The sequence below is a fragment of the Eleutherodactylus coqui genome, chromosome 1 (genome assembly GCF_035609145.1).
Source record: "Eleutherodactylus coqui strain aEleCoq1 chromosome 1, aEleCoq1.hap1, whole genome shotgun sequence".
NCBI classification, from domain to species: Eukaryota; Metazoa; Chordata; class Amphibia; order Anura; family Eleutherodactylidae; genus Eleutherodactylus; species Eleutherodactylus coqui.
The window spans coordinates 5,553,421-5,576,978 of NC_089837.1; the positions used below are offsets into that span (position 1 = coordinate 5,553,421).

Below are 23,558 nucleotides of genomic sequence, written 5' to 3' on the forward strand. Positions count from 1 at the left end.
GGTGGAGCGCACACGGGATCAGGGAAGCAGAAAGGAGTGGCAGACAGAGTAAGGAAAGAGTGTGGCAGCGGGACGGGTCTGCGGGCAGGACAGAGAACAGTCCTCTCCAGGTGGGCGCAGCGAGTGGACGGACGGCTGGAGACATAAGGATGACCCTTTATGAGGCCGGTGCAATAGATGAGGACAGGCTCCATAAGTGAGGCCGGAGGCCGGACACGGGGCGAGGTAACCAGAACCAGACCTCTCTGCTTTCTATAGCCTCGGGCTCCATATCCCTCTCGTTCAGGGCGTGCAGGCAATGTGCTCAGAGATGACGCCTACTTACACAAGGGCAATGTAAAAGTTGTGCCCAAGATTCCCGGGGCAACTTGCTTCGGACATCCCACCCGTATACTGTCCTATGTGCCGCACATGGACGTGTTCTTCACGGACTATCAGTTTGCGGACATCCGTTCAGAAGTGGCGCGGTGTCTATCCGTATAGAGGAGGACAATCTACAGTTATAAGGTAACTACCCAATTATAGTGGGGAGTAATTATAATAAGTCCTACATCATACGTACCAACGCTGACCTGTGATGTCATACATACCTGCCAGTGATGTCATACATACCTGCCTGTGATGTCATACATACCTGCCTGTGATGTCATACACACACGTCCAGTGCCCTCATTTAACATGCAAAAAAGTTGCACAGCAACGAGCGTATTTTGCAATACAGTCATGTGAAGCCGCCCATAAGGACCATTCTTGGTCTACAGGTGGGCATTTAATGCATATCTGCCAGTCACTACACCGATGCCTCCCCCTGTGCCGGTCACTGCACCGATGACGCCACCCTGAGGAGCAGTATTATACCGGGATAAGTGTGGGGGTGCGGTATTATACCAGGATAAGTGTTGGGTGGCGGTATTATACGGAGATAAGTGTGGAGGTGCGGTGTTATACCAGGATAAGTGTGGGGGGGGGGGCGGTATTACACTGGGATTAGTGTGGAGGTGCAGTATTACACCGGGATAAGTGTGGAGGTGCGGTATTACACTGGGATAAGTGTGGAGGTGCGGTATTATACCGGAATAAGTGTGGAGGTGCGGTATTACATCAGGATAAGTGTGGAGGTGCGGTATTATACCGGGATAAGTGTGGAGGTGCGGTATTACACCGGGATAAGTGTGGAGGTGCGGTGTTAAACCGGGATAAGTGTGGAGGTGCGGTATTATACCAGGATAAGTGTGGAGGTGCGGTATTACACTGGGATAAGTGTGGAGGTGCGGTATTATACCGGGATAAGTGTGGAGGTGCAGTATTATACCGGGATAAGTGTGGAGGTGCAGTATTATACCGGGATAAGTGTGGAGGTGCGGTGTTATACCGGGATAAGTGTGGAGGTGCGGTGTTATACCGGGATAAGTGTGGAGGTGCGGTGTTATACCGGGATAAATGTGGAGGTGCGGTATTATACCGGGATTAGTGTGGAGGTGCGGTATTATACCGGGATTAGTGTGGAGGTGCGGTGTTATACCGGGATAAGTGTGGAGGTGCGGTATTATACCGGGATAAGGGTAGAGGTGCAGTATTATACCAGGATAAGTGTGGAGGGGCGGTATTACACCAGGATAAGTGTGGAGGGGCGGTATTACACCGGGATAAGTGTGGAGGGGCGGTATTACACCGGGATAAGTGTGGAGGGGCGGTATTATACCGGGATAAGGGTAGAGGTGCAGTATTATACCAGGATAAGTGTGGAGGGGCGGTATTACACCAGGATAAGTGTGGAGGGGCGGTATTACACCAGGATAAGTGTGGAGGGGCGGTATTATACCGGGATAAGTGTGGAGGGGCAGTATTACACCGGGATAAGTGTGGAGGGGCGGTATTACACCGGGATAAGTGTGGAGGGGCGGTATTACACTGGGATAAGTATGGAGGTGCAGTATTATACCGGGATAAGTGTGGAGGGGCGGTATTACACCGGGATAAGTGTGGAGGGGCGGTATTACAACGCAATAAGTGTGGAGAGGCGGTATTACACCGGGATATGTGTGGAGAGGCGGTATTACATCGGGATAAGTGTGGAGGGGCAGTATTAAACCGGGATAAGTGTGGAGGGGCGGTATTACACCGGGATAAGTGTGGAGGGGCGGTATTACACCGGGATAAGTGTGGAGGGGCGGTATTACACTGGGATTAGTGTGGAGGTGGGGTATTAAACCGAAATAAGTGTGGAGGGTCACTATTACACTGTGATAAGTGTGGGGGGGGGGCGGTATTACACCGGGATAAGTGTGGGGGGGCGGTATTAACCCGGTATAATACCGCCCCTCCACACTTATCCCGGTGTAATACCGCCCCCCCACACTTATCCCGGTGTAATACCGCCCCCCCCCCCACACTTATCACAGTGTAATAGTGACCCTCCACACTTATTTCGGTTTAATACCGCACCTCCACACTAATCCCAGTGTAATACCGCCCCCCCACACTTATCCCGCTGTAATACCGCCCCCCCCACACTTATCCCGGTGTAAGTGTTGGGTGGCGGTATTATACCGAGGTAAGTGTGGAGGTGCGGTGTTATACCAGGATAAGTGGGGGGAGGTGCGGTATTATACCGGGATAAGTCTGGAGGAGCAGTATTATACCAGGATAAGTGTGGAGGTGCGGTATTATACCGGGATTAGTGTGGAGGTGCGGTATTACACTGGGATAAGTGCGGAGGTGCGGTATTATACCGGGATAAGTGTGGAGGTGCAGTATTATACCAGGATAAGTGTGGCGGTGCGGTATTATACCGGGATTAGTGTGGAGGTGCGGTGTTATACCGGGATAAATGTGGAGGTGCGGTTTTATACCGGGATTAGTGTGGAGGTGCGGTATTATACCAGGATAAGTGTGGAGGGGAGGTATTACACCGGGATAAGTGTGGAGGGGCGGTATTACACCGGGATAAGTGTGGAGGGGCGGTATTACACCGGGATAAGTGTGGAGGGGCGGTATTACACCGGGATAAGTGTGGAGGGGCGGTATTACAACGCAATAAGTGTGGAGAGGCGGTATTACACCGGGATATGTGTGGAGGGGCGGTATTACATCGAGATAAGTGTGGAGGGGCGGTATTACACCGGGATAAGTGTGGAGGGGCGGTATTACACCAGAATAAGTGTGGATGGGCGGTATTACACCAGAATAAGTGTGGAGGGGCGGTATTACACTGGAATAAGTGTGGAGGGGCAGTATTACACCGGGATAAGTGTGGGGGGGCGGTATTACACTGGGATTAGTGTGGAGGTGCGGTATTACACCGAAATAAGTGTGGAGGGGCGCTATTACACCGTGATAAGTGTGGGGGGGCAGTATTACCTCAGGATATGTGTGGAGGAGCGGTATTACACCGGGATAAGTGTGGAGGGGCGGTATTACAGCGGGATAAGTGTGGGGGGGGGGGGGCGGTATTACATAGGGATAAGAGTGGAGGGGCGGTATTACACAGGGATAAGTGTGGAGGGGCGGTATTACACCGAGATAAGTATGGAGGGGTGGTATTACACCGAGATAAGTGTGGAGGGGCGGTATTACACCGCGATTAGTGTGGAGGGGCGGTATTACACTGGGATAAGTGTGGAGGGGCAGTATTGGACCGGGATAAGTGTGGGGGGGGCGGTATTACACTGGGATTAGTGTGGAGGTGCGGTATTACACCAAAATAAGTGTGGAGGGGCGCTATTACACCGTGATAAGTGTGGGGGGGCAGTATTACACCGGGATAAGTGTGGGGGGGCGGTATTACACCGGGATTAGTGTGGAGGTGCGGTATTATACCGGGATAAGTGTGGAGGTGCGGTATTATACCGGGATAAGTGTGGAGGGGCGGTATTACATCAGGATAAGTGTGGAGGGGTGGTATTACACCGGCATAAGTGTGGAGGGGCGGTATTACACCGGGATAAGTGTGGAGGGGCGGTATTACACCGGGATAAGTGTGGAGGGGCGGTATTACACCGGGATAAGTGTGGAGGGGCGGTATTACACCGGGATAAGTGTGGAGGGGCGGTATTACACCGGGATAAGTGTGGAGGGGCGGTATTACACCGGGATAAGTGTGGAGGGGCAGTATTACACCGGGATAAGTGTGGAGGGGCGGTATTACACTGGGATAAGTATGGAGGTGCATTATTATACCGGGATAAGTGTGGAGGGGCGGTATTACACTGGGATAAGTGTGGAGGGGCGGTATTACACCGGGATAAGTGTGGAGAGGCGGTATTACACCGGGATAAGTGTGGAGGGGCGGTATTACATCGGGATAAGTGTGGAGGGGCGGTATTACACCGGGATAAGTGTGGAGGGGCGGTATTACACCAGAATAAATGTGGATGGGCGGTATTACACCAGAATAAGTGTGGAGGGGCGGTATTACACCGGAATAAGTGTGGAGGGGCGCTATTACACCGTGATAAGTGTGGGGGGGCAGTATTACACCGGGATAAGTGTGGGGGGGCGGTATTACACCGGGATAAGTGTGGGGGGGCGGTATTACACCGGGATAAGTGTGGGGGGGGCGGTATTACACCGGGATAAGTGTGGGGGGGCGGTATTACACCGGGATAAGTGTGGGGGTGTGGTATTACACTGCGATAAGTGTGGGGGGCGGTATTACACTGGGATAAGTGTGGAGGGGCAGTATTACACTTGGATTAGTGTGGAGGGGCGGTATTACACTTGGATTAGTGTGGAGGGGCGGTATTACACTGGGATTAGTGTGGAGGTGTTGTATTACATGGGGATAAGTGGGGGGGGGGTGCGGTATTACATCGGGATAAGTGTGGAGGGGCGGTGTTACACTGGGATAAGTGCGGAGGTGCAGCATTATACCGGGATAAGTGTGGAGGGGCGGTATTATACCGGATAAGTGTGGAGGGGTGGTATTACACCGGGACAAGTGAGGGGGTGCGGTATTACACCGCGATAAGTGTGGAGGGGCGGTATTACACTGGGATAAGTGTGGAGGGGCGGTATTACACTTGGATTAGTGTGGAGGGGCGGTATTACACTGGGATTAGTGTGGAGGTGCGCTATTACACTGGGATTAGTGTGGAGGGGTGGTATTACATCGGGATAAGTGTGGGGGTGCGGTATTACATCGGGATAAGTGTGGAGGGGCGGTATTACACCGGAATTAGTGTGGAGGTGCGGTATTACACCGGGATAAGTGTGGAGGTGCGGTATTACACCGGGATAAGTGCGGAGGTGCAGCATTATAATGGTATAAGTGTGGAGGGGCGGTATTATACCGGGATAAGTGTGGAGGTGTTGTATTACATCGGGATAAGTGTGGGGGTGCGGTATTACACCGGGACAAGTGAGGGGGTGCGGTATTACACCGCGATAAGTGTGGAGGGGCGGTATTACACTGGGATAAGTGTGGAGGGGCGGTATTACACTTGGATTAGTGTGGAGGGGCGGTATTACACTGTGATTAGTGTGGAGGTGCGGTATTACACCGGGATAAGTGTGGAGGGGTGGTATTACACCGGGATAAGTGTGGGGTGCGGTATTACACCGGGATAAGTGTGGGGGTGCGGTATTACAACGGAATTAGTGTAGAGGGGCGGTATTACACCGGGATAAGTGCGGAGGTGCAGCATTATAACGGTATAAGTGTGGAGGTGCGGTATTATACCGGGATAAGTGTGGAGGTGCGGTATTATACCGGGATAAGTGTGGAGGTGCAGTATTATACCAGGATAAGTGGGGAGGGGCGGTATTACACTGGGATAAGTGTGGAGGAGCGGTATTACCTCAGGATATGTGTGGAGGAGCGGTATTACAGCGGGATAAGTGTGGAGGGGCAGTATTACACAGGGATAAGTGTGGAGGGGCGGTATTACCCCGGGATAAGTGTGGAGGGGCGGTATTACCCCGGGATAAGTGTGGAGGGGCGGTATTACCCCGGGATAAGTGTGGAGGGGCGGTATTACCCCGGGATAAGTGTGGAGGGGCGGTATTACCCCGGGATAAGTGTGGAGGGGCGGTATTACCCCGGGATAAGTGTGGAGGGGCGGTATTACACCGGGATAAGTGTGGAGGTGCGGTATTACACCGGGATAAGTGCGGAGGTGCAGCATTATAACGGTATAAGTGTGGAGGGGCGGTATTATACCGGGATAAGTGTGTAGGTGTTGTATTACATCGGAATAAGTGTGGAGGGGCGCTATTACACCGTGATAAGTGTGTGGGGGGGCAGTATTACACCGGGATAAGTGTGGGGGGGCGGTATTACACCGGGATAAGTGGGGGGGGGGCGGTATTACACCGGGATAAGTGTGGGGGGGCGGTATTACACAGGGATAAGTGTGGAGGGGCGGTATTACACCGGGATAAGTGTGGAGGGGCGGTATTACACCGGGATAAGTGTGGAGGGGCGGTATTACACCGGGATAAGTGTGGAGGGGCGGTATTACACCGGGATAAGTGTGGAGGGGCGGTATTACACCGGGATAAGTGTGGAGGGGCGGTATTACACCGGGATAAGTGTGGAGGGGCGGTATTACACCGGGATAAGTGTGGAGGGGCGGTATTACACCAGAATAAGTGTGGATGGGCGGTATTACACCAGAATAAGCGTGGAGGGCCGGTATTACACCGGAATATGTGTGGAGGGGCAGTATTACACCAGGATAAGTGTGGGGGGGCGGTATTACACTGGGATTAGTGTGGAGGTGCGGTATTACACCGAAATAAGTGTGGAGGGGCGCTATTACACCGTGATAAGTGTGGGGGGGGCAGTATTACACCGGGATAAGTGTGGGGGGGGGGCGGTATTACACCGTGATAAGTGTGGGGGGGGGGCAGTATTACACCGGGATAAGTGTGGGGGGGCGGTATTACACCGGGATAAGTGTGGGGGGGCGGTATTACACCGGGATAAGTGTGGGGGGGGCGGTATTACACCGGGATAAGTGTGGAGGGGCGGTATTACACCGGGATAAGTGTGGAGGGGCGGTATTACACTGGGATAAGTGTGGGGGGCGGTATTACACTGGGATAAGTGTGGAGGGGCGGTATTACACTGGGATAAGTGTGGAGGGGCGGTATTACACTTGGATTAGTGTGGAGGGGCGGTATTACACTTGAATTAGTGTGGAGGGGCGGTATTACACTGGGATTAGTGTAGAGGTGCGGTATTACATCGGGATAAGTGTGGGGGTGTGGTATTACATCGGGATAAGTGTGGGGGTGCGGTATTACACTTGGATTAGTGTGGAGGGGCAGTATTACACTTGGATTAGTGTGGAGGGGCGGTATTACACTTGGATTAGTGTGGAGGGGCGGTATTACACTGGGATTAGTGTGTAGGTGTTGTATTACACCGGGATAAGTGTGGAGGGGTGGTATTACATGGGGATAAGTGGGGGGGTGCGGTATTACATCGGGATAAGTGTGGAGGGGCGGTGTTACACTGGGATAAGTGCGGAGGTGCAGCATTATACCGGGATAAGTGTGGAGGGGCGGTATTATACCGGATAAGTGTGGAGGGGTGGTATTACACCGGGACAAGTGAGGGGGTGCAGTATTACACCGCGATAAGTGTGGAGGGGCGGTATTACACTGGGATTAGTGTGGAGGGGCGGTATTACACTGGGATTAGTGTGGAGGTGCGGTATTACACCGGGATAAGTGTGGAGGGGTGGTATTACATCGGGATAAGTGTGGGGGTGCGGTATTACATCGGGATAAGTGTGGGGGTGCGGTATTACACCGCAATAAGTGTGGGGGGCGGTATTACACTGGGATAGGTGTGGAGGGGCGGTATTACACTTGAATTAGTGTGGAGGGGCGGTATTACACTGGGATTAGTGTGGAGGGGCGGTATTACACTGGGATTAGTGTGGAGGGGTGGTATTACACCGGAATTAGTGTGGAGGTGCGGTATTACACTTGAATTAGTGTGGAGGGGCGGTATTACACCGGGATAAGTGTGGGGGGCGGTATTACACCGGGATAAGTGTGGAGGGGTGGTATTACATCAGGATAAGTGTGGGGGTGTGGTATTACATCGGGATAAGTGTGGGGGTGTGGTATTACACTGCGATAAGTGTGGGGGGCGGTATTACACTGGGATAAGTGTGGAGGGGCAGTATTACACTTGGATTAGTGTGGAGGGGCAGTATTACACTTGGATTAGTGTGGAGGGGCGGTATTACACTTGGATTAGTGTGGAGGGGCGGTATTACACTGGGATTAGTGTGGAGGTGTTGTATTACATCGGGATAAGTGTGGAGGGGTGGTATTACATGGGGATAAGTGGGGGGGGGTGCGGTATTACATCGGGATAAGTGTGGAGGGCCGGTGTTACACTGGGATAAGTGCGGAGGTGCAGCATTATACCGGGATAAGTGTGGAGGGGCGGTATTATACCGGATAAGTGTGGAGGGGTGGTATTACACCGGGACAAGTGAGGGGGTGCGGTATTACACTGGGATAAGTGTGGAGGGGCGGTATTACACTGGGATAAGTGTGGAGGGGCGGTATTACACTTGGATTAGTGTGGAGGGGCGGTATTACACTGGGATTAGTGTGGAGGTGCGCAATTACACTGGGATTAGTGTGGAGGTGCGGTATTACACCGGGATAAGTGTGGAGGGGTGGTATTACATCGGGATAAGTGTGGGGGTGCGGTATTACATCGGGATAAGTGTGGGGGTGCGGTATTACACCGCGATAAGTGTGGGGGCGGTATTACACTGGGATAAGTGTGGAGGGGCGGTATTACACTTGAATTAGTGTGGAGGGGCGGTATTACACTGGGATTAGTGTGGAGGTGCGGCATTACACCGGGATAAGTGTGGGGGTGCGGTATTACATCAGGATAAGTGTGGAGGGGCGGTATTACACCGGAATTAGTGTGGAGGTGCGGTATTACACCGGGATAAGTGTGGAGGTGCGGTATTACACCGGGATAAGTGCGGAGGTGCAGCATTATAACGGTATAAGTGTGGAGGGGCGGTATTATACCGGGATAAGTGTGGAGGTGTTGTATTACATCGGGATAAGTGTGGGGGTGCGGTATTACACCGGGACAAGTGAGGGGGTGCGGTATTACACCGCGATAAGTGTGGAGGGGCGGTATTACACTGGGATAAGTGTGGAGGGGCGGTATTACACTTGGATTAGTGTGGAGGGGCGGTATTACACTGTGATTAGTGTGGAGGTGCGGTATTAAACCGGGATAAGTGTGGGGGTGCGGTATTACAACGGAATTAGTGTAGAGGGGCGGTATTACACCGGGATAAGTGCGGAGGTGCAGCATTATAACGGTATAAGTGTGGAGGTGCGGTATTATACCGGGATAAGTGTGGAGGTGCAGTATTATACCAGGATAAGTGGGGAGGGGCGGTATTACATCGGGATAAGTGTGGAGGGGCGGTATTACCCCGGGATAAGTGTGGAGGGGCGGTATTACACCGGGATAAGTGTGGAGGTGCGGTATTACACGGGGATAAGTGTGGAGGTGCGGTATTACACCGGGATAAGTGCGGAGGTGCAGCATTATAACGGTATAAGTGTGGAGGGGCGGTATTATACCGGGATAAGTGTGGAGGTGTTGTATTACATCGGAATAAGTGTGGAGGGGCGCTATTACACCGTGATAAGTGTGGGGGGGGGCAGTATTACACCGGGATAAGTGTGGGGGGGCGGTATTACATCGGGATAAGTGTGGGGGGGGGGGCGGTATTACACCGGGATAAGTGTGGGGGGGCGGTATTACACAGGGATAAGTGTGGAGCGGTGGTATTACATCGGGATAAGTGTGGGGTGCGGTATTACACCGGGATAAGTGTGGGGGTGCGGTATTACAACGGAATTAGTGTAGAGGGGCGGTATTACACCGGGATAAGTGCGGAGGTGCAGCATTATAACGGTATAAGTGTGGAGGTGCGGTATTATACCGGTATAAGTGTGGAGGTGCGGTATTATACCGGTATAAGTGTGGAGGTGCGGTATTATACCGGGATAAGTGTGGAGGTGCAGTATTATACCAGGATAAGTGGGGAGGGGCGGTATTACACTGGGATAAGTGTGGAGGAGCGGTATTACCTCAGGATATGTGTGGAGGAGCGGTATTACAGCGGGATAAGTGTGGAGGGGCGGTATTACACCGGGATAAGTGTAAGGGGGGGCGGTATTACATAGGGATAAGAGTGGAGGGGCAGTATTACACAGGGATAAGTGTGGAGGGGCGGTATTACATCGGGATAAGTGTGGAGGGGCGGTATTACACCGGGATAAGTGTGGAGGGGCGGTATTACACCGGGATAAGTGTGGAGGGGCGGTATTACACCGGGATAAGTGTGGAGGTGCGGTATTACACCGGGATAAGTGCGGAGGTGCAGCATTATAACGGTATAAGTGTGGAGGGGCGGTATTATACCGGGATAAGTGTGGAGGTGTTGTATTACATCGGGATAAGTGTGGAGGGGCAGTATTGCACTTGGATTATTGTGGAGGGGCGGTATTACACTTGGATTAGTGTGGAGGGGCGGTATTACACTGGGATTAGTGTAGAGGTGCGGTATTACACCGGAATTAGTGTGGAGGTGCGGTATTACACCGGGATAAGTGTGGAGGTGCAGTATTACACCGGGATAAGTTTGGAGGTGCAGTATTACACCGGGATAAGTGTGGAGGTGCGGTACTACATCGGGATACGTGCGGAGGTTCAGCATTATAACGGTATAAGTGTGGAGGGGTGGTATTATACCGGGATAAGTGTGGAGGGGTGGTATTACACCGGAAGTAGTGTGGAGGTGTGGTATTACACCAGGATAAGTGTGGAGGGGCGGTATTACACCGGGATAAGTGTGGAGGTGCGGTATTACACCGGGATAAGTGCGGAGGTGCAGCATTATAACGGTATAAGTGTGGAGGGGCGGTATTATACCGGGATAAGTGTGGAGGTGTTGTATTACATCGGGATAAGTGTGGAGGGGCAGTATTGCACTTGGATTATTGTGGAGGGGCGGTATTACACTTGGATTAGTGTGGAGGGGCGGTATTACACTGGGATTAGTGTAGAGGTGCGGTATTACACCGGAATTAGTGTGGAGGTGCGGTATTACACCGGGATAAGTGTGGAGGTGCAGTATTACACCGGGATAAGTTTGGAGGTGCAGTATTACACCGGGATAAGTGTGGAGGTGCGGTACTACATCGGGATACGTGCGGAGGTTCAGCATTATAACGGTATAAGTGTGGAGGGGTGGTATTATACCGGGATAAGTGTGGAGGGGTGGTATTACACCGGAAGTAGTGTGGAGGTGTGGTATTACACCAGGATAAGTGTGGGGGTGCGGTATTGACTTGGATTAGTGTGGAGGGGCGGTATTACACTGGGATTAGTGTGGAGGGGCGGTATTACACTGGGATTAGTGTGGAGGTGCGGTATTACACCGGGATAAGTGTGGAGGGGCGGTATTATACCGGGATAAGTGTGGAGGTGTTGTATTACATCGGAATAAGTGTGGAGGGGCGCTATTACACCGTGATAAGTGTGGGGGGGGGGGGCAGTATTACACCGGGATAAGTGTGGGGGGGCGGTATTACACCGGGATAAGTGTGGGGGGGGCGGTTTTACACCGGGATAAGTGTGGGGGGGGCGGTATTACACAGGGATAAGTGTTGAGGGGCAGTATTACACCGGGATAAGTGTGGAGGGGCGGTATTACACCGGGATAAGTGTGGAGGGGCGGTATTACACCGGGATAAGTGTGGAGGGGCGGTATTACACCGGGATAAGTGTGGAGGGGCGGTATTACACCGGGATAAGTGTGGAGGGGCGGTATTACACCGGGATAAGTGTGGAGGGGCGGTATTACACCGGGATAAGTGTGGAGGGGCGGTATTACACCAGAATAAGTGTGGATGGGCGGTATTACACCAGAATAAGTGTGGAGGGCCGGTATTACACCAGAATAAGTGTGGAGGGCCGGTATTACACCGGAATAAGTGTGGAGGGGCAGTATTACACCAGGATAAGTGTGGGGGGGCGGTATTACACTGGGATTAGTGTGGAGGTGCGGTATTACACCGAAATAAGTGTGGAGGGGCGCTATTACACCGTGATAAGTGTGGGGGGGGGCAGGATTACACCGGGATAAGTGTGGGGGGGCGGTATTACACCGGGATAAGTGTGGGGGGGGCGGTATTACATAGGGATAAGAGTGGAGGGGCAGTATTACACAGGGATAAGTGTGGAGGGGCTGTATTACACCGCGATAATTGTGGAGGGGCGGTATTACACTGGGTTAAGTGTGGAGGGGCAGTATTGCACTTGGATTATTGTGGAGGGGCGGTATTACACTTGGATTAGTGTGGAGGGGCGGTATTACACTGGGATTAGTGTAGAGGTGCGGTATTACACCGGAATTAGTGTGGAGGTGCGGTATTACACCAGGATAAGTGTGGAGGTGCAGTATTACACCGGGATAAGTGTGGAGGTGCAGTATTACACCGGGATAAGTGTGGAGGTGCGGTACTACATCGGGAGAAGTGCGGAGGTTCAGCATCATAACGGTATAAGTGTGGAGGGGTGGTATTATACCGGGATAAGTGTGGAGGGGTGGTATTACACCGGAAGTAGTGTGGAGGTGTGGTATTACACCAGGATAAGTGTGGGGGTGCGGTATTACACCGCGATAAGTGTGGAGGGGTGGTATTACACTGGGATAAGTGTGGAGGGGCGGTATTACACTTGGATTAGTGTGGAGGGGCGGTATTACACTGGGATTAGTGTGGAGGTGCGGTATTACTCTGGGATTAGTGTGGAGGTGCGGTATTACACCGGGATAAGTGTGGAGGGGTGGTATTACATCGGGATAAGTGTGGGGGTGCGGTATTACATCGGGATAAGTGTGGGGGTGCGGTATTACACCGCGATAAGTGTGGGGGGCGGTATTACACTGGGATAAGTGTGGAGGGGCGGTATTACACTTGAATTAGTGTGGAGGGGCGGTATTACACTGGGATTAGTGTGGAGGGGCGGTATTACACTGGGATTAGTGTGAAGGTGCGGCATTACAGCGGGATAAGTGTGGAGGGGTGGTGTTACATCGGGATAAGTGTGGGGGTGCGGTATTACATCGGGATAAGTGTGGAGGGGCGGTATTACACCGGAATTAGTGTGGAGGTGCGGTATTACACCGGGATAAGTGTGGAGGTGCGGTATTACACCGGGATAAGTGTGGAGGTGCGGTATTATAACGGTATAAGTGTGGAGGGGCGGTATTATACCGGGATAAGTGTGGAGGTGTTGTATTACATCGGGATAAGTGTGGGGGTGCGGTATTACACCGGGACAAGTGAGGGGGTGCGGTATTACACCGCGATAAGTGTGGAGGGGTGGTATTACACTGGGATAAGTGTGGAGGGGCGGTATTACACTGGGATTAGTGTGGAGGGGCGGTATTACACTGTGATTAGTGTGGAGGAGCGGTATTACACCGGGATAAGTGTGGAGGGGTGGTATTACATCGGGATAAGTGTGGGGGTGCGCTATTACAACGGAATTAGTGTAGAGGGGCGGTATTACACCGGGATAAGTGCGGAGGTGCAGCATTATAACGGTATAAGTGTGGAGGTGCGGTATTATACCAGGATAAGTGGGGAGGGGCGGTATTACACTGGGATAAGTGTGGAGGAGCGGTATTACCTCAGGATATGTGTGGAGGAGCGGTATTACAGCGGGATAAGTGTGGAGGGGCGGTATTACACCGGGATAAGTGTAAGGGGGGGCGGTATTACATAGGGATAAGAGTGGAGGGGCAGTATTACACCGGGATAAGTGTGGAGGGGCGGTATTACATCGGGATAAGTGTGGAGGGGCTGTATTACACCGCGATAATTGTGGAGGGGCGGTATTACACTGGGATAAGTGTGGAGGGGCAGTATTGCACTTGGATTATTGTGGAGGGGCGGTATTACACTTGGATTAGTGTGGAGGGGCGGTATTACACTGGGATTAGTGTAGAGGTGCGGTATTACACCGGAATTAGTGTGGAGGTGCGGTATTACACCGGGATAAGTGTGGAGGTGCAGTATTACACCGGGATAAGTGTGGAGGTGCAGTATTACACCGGCATAAGTGTGGAGGTGCGGTATTACACCAGGATAAGTGTGGGGGTGCGGTATTACACTGGGATAAGTGTGGAGGGGCGGTATTACACTTGGATTAGTGTGAAGGGGCGGTATTACACTTGGATTATTGTGGAGGGGCGGTATTACACTGGGATTGGTGTGGAGGAGCGGTATTACACCAGGATAAGTGTGGAGGGGTGGTATTACATCGGGATAAGTGTGGGGGTGCGGTATTACATCGGGATAAGTGTGGGGGTGCGGTATTACACCGGAATTAGTGTGGAAGGGCGGTATTACACCGGGATAAGTGTGGGGGTGCGGTATTACACCGGAATTAGTGTGGAGGGGCGGTATTACACCGGGATAAGTGTGGAGGTGCGGTATTTAACTGGGATAAGTGAGGAGGTGCAGCATTATAACGGTATAAGTGTGGAGGTGCGGTATTACACCGGGGTAAGTGTGGAGGAGCAGTATTACCTCAGGATATGTGTGGAGGGGCGGTATTACACCGGGATAAGTGTGGAGGGGCGGTATTACACCGGGATAAGTGTGGAGGGGCGGTATTACACCAGGATAAGTGTGGTGGGTGGAATTACACCGGAATAAGTGTGGAGGGGCGCTATTACACTGGGATAAGTGTGGGGAGGCGTTATTACACCGGGATAAGTGTGGGGGGGGGGGTGGTATTACACCGGGATAAGTGTGGACAGGGGCGGTATTACACAGGGATAAGTGTGGAGGGGCGGTATTACACCGGGATAAGTGTGAAGGGGCGGTATTACACCGGGATAAGTGTGGGGGGCGGTATTACACCGCGATAAGTGTAGAGTGGCGGTATTACACCGGGATAAGTGTGGAGGGGCGGTATTACACTGGGATAAGTGTGGAGGGGTGGTATTACACTTGGATTAGTGTGGAGGGGCGGTATTACACTGGGATTAGTGTGGAGGTGCGGTATTACACTGGGATTAGTGTGGAGGTGCGGTATTACACCGGGATAAGTGTGGAGGGGTGGTATTACACCGGGATAAGTGTGGGGGTGCGGTATTACATCGGGATAAGTGTGGGGGTGCGGTATTACACCGCGATAAGTGTGGGGGGCGGTATTACACTGGGATAAGTGTGGAGGGGCGGTATTACACTTGGATTAGTGTGGAGGGGCGGTATTACACTGGGATTAGTGTGGAGGTGCGGCATTACACAGGGATAAGTGTGGAGGGGTGGTATTACATCGGGATAAGTGTGGGGGTGCGGTATTACATCAGGATAAGTGTGGAGGGGCGGTATTACACCGGAATTAGTGTGGAGGTGCGGTATTACACCGGGATAAGTGTGGAGGTGCGGTATTACACCGGGATAAGTGTGGAGGTGCGGTATTACACCGGGATAAGTGTGGAGGTGCGGTATTACACCGGGATAAGTGTGGAGGTGCGGTATTACACCGGGATAAGTGTGGAGGTGCAGTATTACACCGGGATAAGTGCGGAGGTGCAGCATTATAATGGTATAAGTGTGGAGGGGCGGTATTATACCGGGATAAGTGTGGAGGGCACTGTGGTCATCACAGCTTTACTTGCCCCAACCCTCTGCTCTTTTTACAGTGTTATTGTGTAGGGCCTACAGTTGCATATTCATGAGCCGCACTACAGAATCACAGGAATTCTTCAGCTTGTATTGATTGACTGTTTATTTGCAGGTTCAGTCGGGAGGTCAGATCTAATCTGAGTGGTCACGTGGTGCCTCTAGACTCAACATGGCTGCACCCTCCCAGGTAACATTCTCTCCTCCAGCAGGTGCTACTCAGCTCTCTGTCCGAAGAACCAAGTACTAGACTCTTGTATGACTAGTTGTTGTAACCAGGATGAGTGTGAGGGTCCAACTGTTGTAACCAGGATGAGTGTGAGGGTCCAACTGTTGTAACCAGGATGAGTGTGAGGGTCCAACTGTTGTAACCAGGATGAGTGTGAGGGTCCAACTGTTGTAACCAGGAGGGGTGTGAGGGTCCAACTGTTGTAACCAGGAGGGGTGTGAGGGTCCAGCTGTTGTAACCAGGATGGGTGTGAGGGTCCAACTGTTGTAACCAGGATGGGTGTGAGGGTCCAGCTGTCGTAACCAGGATGGGTGTGAGGGTCCAACTGTTGTAACCAGGATGGGTGTGAGGGTCCAGCTGTCGTAACCAGGATGAGTGTGAGGGTCCAGCTGTCGTAACCAGGATGAGTGTGAGGGTCCAGCTGTTGTAACCAGGATGAGGGTGTGAGGGTCCAGCTGTTGTAACCAGGATGGGTGTGAGGGTCCAGCTGTTGTAACCAGGATGGGGGTGTGAGGGTCCAGCTGTTGTAACCAGGATGGGTGTGAGGGTCCAGCTGTTGTAACCAGGATGGGTGTGAGGGTCCAGCTGTTGTAACCAGGATGAGTGTGAGGGTCCAACTGTTGTAACCAGGATGAGTGTGAGGGTCCAGCTGTTGTAACCAGGATGGGGGTGTGAGGGTCCAGCTGTTGTAACCAGGATGGGGGTGTGAGGGTCCAGCTGTTGTAACCAGGATGGGTGTGAGGGTCCAGCTGTTGTAACCAGGATGGGTGTGAGGGTCCATCTGTTGTAACCAGGATGAGGGTGTGAGGGTCCATCTGTTGTAACCAGGATGGGTGTGAGGGTCCAGCTGTTGTAACCAGGATGGGTGTGAGGGTCCAGCTGTTGTAACCAGGATGAGGGTGTGAGGGTCCAGCTGTTGTAACCAGGATGAGGGTGTGAGGGTCCAGCTGTTGTAACCAGGATGAGGGTGTGAGGGTCCATCTGTTGTAACCAGGATGGGTGTGAGGGTCCAGCTGTTGTAACCAGGATGGGTGTGAGGGTCCAGCTGTTGTAACCAGGATGGGTGTGAGGGTCCAGCTGTTGTAACCAGGATGGGTGTGAGGGTCCAACTGTTGTAACCAGGATGGGTGTGAGGGTCCAGCTGTTGTAACCAGGATGGGCGTGAGGATCTAGCTGTTGTAACCAGGATGGGTGTGAGGGTCCAGCTGTTGTAACCAGGATGGGTGTGAGGGTCCAGCTGTTGTAACCAGGATGGGTGTGAGGGTCCAGCTGTTGTAACCAGGATGGGTGTCAGGGTCCAGCTGTTGTAACCAGGATGGGCGTGAGGGTCCAGCTGTTGTAACCAGGATGAGTGTGAGGGTCCAGCTGTCGTAACCAGGATGGGTGTGGGGGTCCAGCTGTTATAACCAGGATGGGTGTGAGAGTCCAGCTGTTGTAACCAGGATGAGTGTGAGGGTCCAGCTGTCGTAACCAGGATGAGTGTGAGGGTCCAGCTGTCGTAGCCAGGATGGGTGTGAGGGTCCAGCTGTCGTAACCTGGATGGGTGTGAGGGTCCAGCTGTTGTAACCAGGATGGGTGTGAGGGTCCAGCTGTCGTAACCAGGATGAGTGTGAGGATCCAGCTGTCGTAACCAGGATGAGTGTGAGGGTGAGGGTCCAGCTGTTGTAACGAGGGTGAGGGTCCAGCTGTTGTAACGAGGATGGGTGGGAGGATCCAGCTGTTGTAACGAGGATGGGTGGGAGGGTCCAGCTGTTGTAACCAGGATGAGGGTCCAGCTGTTGTAACCAGGATGGGTGTGAGCGTCCAGCTGTTGTAACGAGGGTGAGGGTCCAGCTGTTGTAACGAGGGTGAGGGTCCAGCTGTTGTAATGAGGATTGGTGGGAGGGTCCAGCTGTTGTAACGAGGGTGAGGGTCCAGCTGTTGTAACGAGGGTAAGGGTCCGGCTGTTGTAACGAGGGTGAGGGTCCGGCTGTTGTAACGAGGGTGAGGGTCCGGCTGTTGTAACGAGGGTGAGGGTCCAGCTGTTGTAACGAGAGTTGTGGGTCCAGCTGTTGTAACGAGAGTTGTGGGTCCAGCTGTTGTAACGAGAGTTGTGGGTCCAGCTGTTGTAACGAGGGTAAGGGTCCAGCTGTTGTAACGAGGATGGGTGTGAGGGTCCAGCTGCTGTAACGAGGATGGGTGTGAGGGACCAGCTGTTGTAACCAGGATGGGTGTGAGGGTCCAGCTGTTGTAATGAGGATGGGTGTGTGGGTCCAGCTGTTGTAATGAGGATGGGTGTGAGGGTCCAGCTGTTGTAACCAGGATGGGTGTGAGGGTCCAGCTGTTGTAACCAGGATGGGTAGGAGGGTCCAGCTGTTGTAATGAGGATGGGTGTGAGGGTCCAGCTGTTGTAACCAGGATGGGTGTGAGGGTCCAGCTGTTGTAATGAGGATGGGTAGGAGGGTCCAGCTGTTGTAATGAGGATGGGTAGGAGGGTCCAGCTGTTGTAATGAGGATGGGTGGGAGGGTCCAGCTGTTGTAACCAGGATGGGTGTGTGGGTCCGGCTGTTGTAACCAGGATGGGTGGGAGGGTCCAGCTGTTGTAACCAGGATGGGTGTGAGGGTCCAGCTGTTGTAACCAGGATGGGTGTGAGGGTCCAGCTGTTGTAACCAGGATGGGTGTGAGGGTCCAGCTGTTGTAATGAGGATGGGTAGGAGGGTCCAGCTGTTGTAATGAGGATGGGTAGGAGGGTCCAGCTGTTGTAACGAGGATGGGTGGGAGGGTCCAGCTGTTGTAACCAGGATGGGTGTGAGGGTCCGGCTGTTGTAATGAGGATGGGTGTGAGGGTCCAGCTGTTGTAATGAGGATGGGTAGGAGGGTCCAGCTGTTGTAATGAGGATGGGTAGGAGGGTCCAGCTGTTGTAATGAGGATGGGTGGGAGGGTCCAGCTGTTGTAACCAGGATGGGTGGGAGGGTCCAGCTGTTGTAACCAGGATGGGTGGGAGGGTCCAGCTGTTGTAACCAGGATGGGTGTGAGGGTCCAGCTGTTGTAACCAGGATGGGTGTGAGGGTCCGGCTGTTGTAACGAGGGTGAGGGTCCAGCTGTTGTAACCAGGATGGGTGTGAGGGTCCAGCTGTTGTAATGAGGATGGGTAGGAGGGTCCAGCTGTTGTAATGAGGATGGGTGTGAGGGTCCGGCTGTTGTAACGAGGGTCAGGGTCCGGCTGTTGTAACCAGGATGGGTGGGAGGGTCCAGCTGAGCCGTCCATCTCCACTTCACTTCAGTAAATAATCATAAAGTAGACTGAGGCTTTTGAAGTGAACGGAGCATTTTTGAATCGGCCGTGTCGTGGGCGAGTGCTTTGGAATTGAATTGTGGAGATGGAAGCACCCCATTTAAAGAGATCATCCCAGCGGGGCCAAACATGGCTGTGATGGGGATGAAGCAGATGGATGGCGTTGTGTACGGCGCGGCAGCATACATTGTTGTACAGAGCTGCGCTCAGTCTTCTCCCCGTAGGACGCTACGTGTTCTTTAAATGTTGCGTGTTACCTTTAACCGGAAGTCACGCTTACAATATATCATGCTGTTGGACGGCGAGGCTCTCCAACCACACCCGCAGCAGTCATCTCCGTTGTTGCACTTCCTAGTACCGATTTCTTTTGCAGGTCGGTCAGATGACAAGTATTACGGCCAAGGCAGCGTAGATGCGGACGTCTGCACATAATACAGGCCGGCTCCCCGGCTACTAGTGGGGCCGGCCGCGGCAGCAGAGGTGGAACGAGCGCGGTGCATTCGTCCGCAGGAAGTTGTAGTGATATAAGGGGGCTGCATCTCTATAGGTGATACTATAACAGGCGGGGGTCCACGACCCGGCCGTGGGGGCGCGCTGTCAGTAGTCACCATCCACCACTCTCGTTCTATGGTCAGATGTCTTCTCTTCTCTTCCAGGGTTTAGTGCCGCAGAATTCCGAGGACGAGGAGATCTGGGAGAAGCCGGTCAGTGACTGGTCAGTACAAGACGTCTGCTCCTGGCTGCAGTACGGACCCTTACAGAACGCGGCCGGCCTCGTTCAAGCAGCGTATTCCCATCACATCTCAGGTGCCGGAGCTTAAAGGGTTGTCTGCGATTACAAAAACATGGCCGCTTTCCTTCAAAAATGGCACCATATCTGTCTATGGATTGTGTCTGCTAGTGCAGCTCGGCTCCATTGTAGTTAATGCAACTGAGCTGCAATACCACAAACAACCTGCAGACAGGTGTGGCGCTGTTTATGGAAGAAAAACGTCATGCTTTTCTCATCCTGGACAAGCCTTTCAGTCAATCGTTTATTATCATCACTCACCCCTGGATTATTCCAAATCTGTTATTACAGGTGGATGGTGATGAGTAGTGGTGGAGAATTGGTGATGTGAGAGGGATGATTAGTGATGGATGACATGACAGAAGGTGATTAGTGATGGATGATGTGAGGGAACATTAATAATGGAGGTTCAATGATGTGAGGGGAGATGATTAGTTATGGAGCATGGGTGATGTGAAGGGAAGTGATTAATGATGTTGTGAAATGACTTGATAAGTGATGGAGGATGGGTGATGGGGAGATTAGTAATGGAGGATGTGAGGGGACATGATTAATGGCGGATGATGTGAGATGACTTGATAAGTGATGGAGGATGGGTGATGTGAGAGATTAGTTATGGAGGATGTGAGGGGACATGATTAATGGCGGATGATGTGGGATGACTTGATTAGTGATGGAGGATGGGTGATGGGGAGATTAGTAATGGAGGATGTGAGGGGACATGATTAATGGTGGATGATGTGAGATGACTTGATAAGTGATGGAGGATGGGTGATGTGAGAGATTAGTAATGGAGGATGTGAGTGGACATGATTAATGGCGGATGATGTGAGATGACTTGATTAGTGATGGAGGATGGGTGATGTAAGAGATTAGTAATGGAGGATGTAAGGGGACATGATTAATGATGGATGATGTGAGATGACTTGATTAGTGATGGAGGATGTGAGGGGACATGATTAATGGCGGATGATGTGAGGTGACTTGATAAGTGATGGAGGATGGGTGATGTGAGAGATTAGTAATGGAGGATGTGAGGGGACATGATTAATGGCGGATGATGTGAGGTGACTTGATAAGTGATGGAGGATGGGTGATGTGAGAGATTAGTAATGGAGGATGTGAGGGGACATGATTAATGGCGGATGATGTGAGATGACTTGATTAGTGATGGAGGATGTGAGGGGACATGATTAATAGCGGATGATGTGAGATGACTTGATTAGTGATGGAGGATGGGTGATGTAAGAGATTAGTAATGGAGGATGTAAGGGGACATGATTAATGGCGGATGATGTGAGATGACTTGATATGTGATGGAGGATGGGTGATGGGGAGATTAGTAATGGAGGATGTGAGGGGACATGATTAATGGCGGATGATGTGAGATGACTTGATACGTGATGGAGGATGGGTGATGGGGAGATTAGTAATGGAGGATGTGAGGGGACATGATTAATGGCGGATGATGTGAGATGACTTGATTAGTGATGGAGGATGTGAGGGGACATGATTAATGGCGGATGATGTGAGATGACTTAATTAGTGATGGAGGATGGGTGATGTATAGGACATAATTAGTGGTGGAAGATGGATGATGTGGGAGAAGATGATGAATGATGTGCAGAGGCATGGTTAATGGTGGAGGCTGGATGATGTGACAGGCCCCATCAGTGGTATGTTCCGGCTCTTCTTGCAGGACGGGCTCTGCTGAGGTTGACGGATAATTTGCTGCAGCGGATGGGAATCCAACAAGAGACGTTGCGTCAGTCCATCCTTGTGGAGGTCTTAGAGCTGAAGCTGCAGCAGGAGATCCAGCAGCTGCTGCTGATTGCGGAGTGTCAGGCGGAGCAGCAATGACGCTGACCGAAGGTAAGGATGGAGAGGGATGTAGGACTGGTTGGTGTGCAGGGATCGGGAAGCTACCTGGACATAGGGGATGTATGGAGAGGAGTCAGACAGCAGGACCGCTATGTCGGAGGGAGCTGAGGATGCCAGGAGAAGACTGCAGAAGATGACCTCAGTGGCTGGCGAGGGTGACCATAGGGACTATGACCATAGATAGGGGAAATGTGAGGGTGACCCTAGGGACTATGACCATAGATAGGGGAAATGTGAGGGTGACCATAGGGACTATGACCATAGATAGGGGAAATGTGAGGGTGACCATAGACATGGTAAATGTGAGGATGACCATAGGGACTATGACCATGGATAGGGGAAATGTGAGGGTGACCCTAGGGACTATGACCATAGATAGGGGAAATGTGAGGGTGACCCTCAGGGACTATGACTATAGATAGGGGAAATGTGAGGGTGACGCTAGGGACTATGACTATAGATAGGGGAAATGTAAGGGTGACCCTAGGGACTATGACCATAGATAGGGGAAATGTAAAGGTGACCCTAGGGACTATGACCATAGATAGGGGAAATGTGAGGGTGACCCTAGGGACTATGACTATAGATAGGGGAAATGTAAGGGTGACCCTAGGGACTATGACCATAGATAGGGGAAATGTGAGGGTGACCCTAGGGACTATGACCATAGATATGGTAAATGTGAGGATGACCCTAGGGACTATGACCATAGATATGATAAATGTGAGAGTGACTATGGGGACTATGACCATAGATAGGGTAAATATGAAGATGACCATAGGGACTATGACCATAGATAGAGTAAATGTAAGGGTGACCATAGGGACTATGACCATTGATAGGGTAAATGTGAGGATGACCATAGGGACTATGACCATAGATGGGGTAAAAGTGAATGTGAAGGTGACCATAGGGACTATGGCCATAGGTATGGTAAATGTGAGAGTGACTATGGGGACTATGACCATAGATATGGTAAATATGAAGATGACCATAGGGACTATGACCATAGATAGAGTAAATGTGAGGATGACCATAGGGACTATGACCATAGATAGGGGAAATGTGAGGGTGACCCTAGGGACTATGACCAATGATAGGGTAAATGTCAGGATGACCATAGGGGCTATGACCATAGATACAGTAAATCTGAGGGTGACCATAGGGACTATGACCATAGATACGGTAAATCTGAGGGTGACCATCGGGACTATGACCATAGATATGGTAAATGTCAGGATGACCATAGGGACTATGACCATAGATATGGTAAATGTGACTGCTCAATGACATTTGATGACGTTGTGCTTGTTATTTCAGAATGAAGCTGTAAATAACCAAGGAGCCACAGCCAATGTGAACAGCGCCGCTGGCAGAAGGATTGTATCGCTAGAGCAGAAACCTAGGAGGACCATGATGTACCAGGTGCTGGACAGTTCTCCAATCTATAACCTAGGAGGACCATGATGTACCAGGTGCTGGACTGTTTTCCAATCTATAACCTAGGAGGACCCTGATGTTCCAGGTGCTGGACAGTTCTCCAATCTATAACCTAGGAGGACCATGATGTACCAGGTGCTGGACTGCTCTACAATCTATAACCTAGGAGGACCATGATGTACCAGGTGCTGGACTGCTCTACAATCTATAACCTAGGAGACCCTGATG

General features: G+C 51.9%; 1 protein-coding gene across 3 annotated transcripts; it reads left to right on the forward strand.

Annotated features, from left to right (window-relative positions):
* Window positions 1–23,558, forward strand: LOC136618803 (sterile alpha motif domain-containing protein 12-like). Of its 3 annotated transcripts, XR_010790990.1 has the most exons (6): window positions 1–507; window positions 15,830–15,904; window positions 19,593–19,766; window positions 19,876–20,026; window positions 21,709–21,881; window positions 23,211–23,558. XR_010790990.1 is itself a non-coding variant. In XM_066594360.1 (5 exons), the coding sequence occupies exons 2-4, from the start codon at window positions 15,887–15,889 to the stop codon at window positions 21,867–21,869; spliced, it is 330 nt and encodes a 109-aa protein (XP_066450457.1). In that variant the 5' UTR covers window positions 12–507; window positions 15,830–15,886; the 3' UTR covers window positions 21,870–21,881; window positions 23,211–23,558. The 3 variants fall into 3 exon arrangements, 2 of the variants coding, with proteins under 2 accessions (XP_066450457.1, XP_066450458.1); XM_066594360.1 differs by lacking the exon at window positions 19,593–19,766 and having other exon boundaries at window positions 12–507; XM_066594361.1 differs by lacking the exon at window positions 19,593–19,766 and having other exon boundaries at window positions 12–225.

Excerpts from the sequence above, each read along its gene's own strand:
- LOC136618803 (XM_066594360.1), top strand. Across the intron at positions 20,027-21,708 it reads GTATTCCCATCACATCTCAG|GACGGGCTCTGCTGAGGTTG; the intron begins GTGCCGGAGCTT and ends CTCTTCTTGCAG.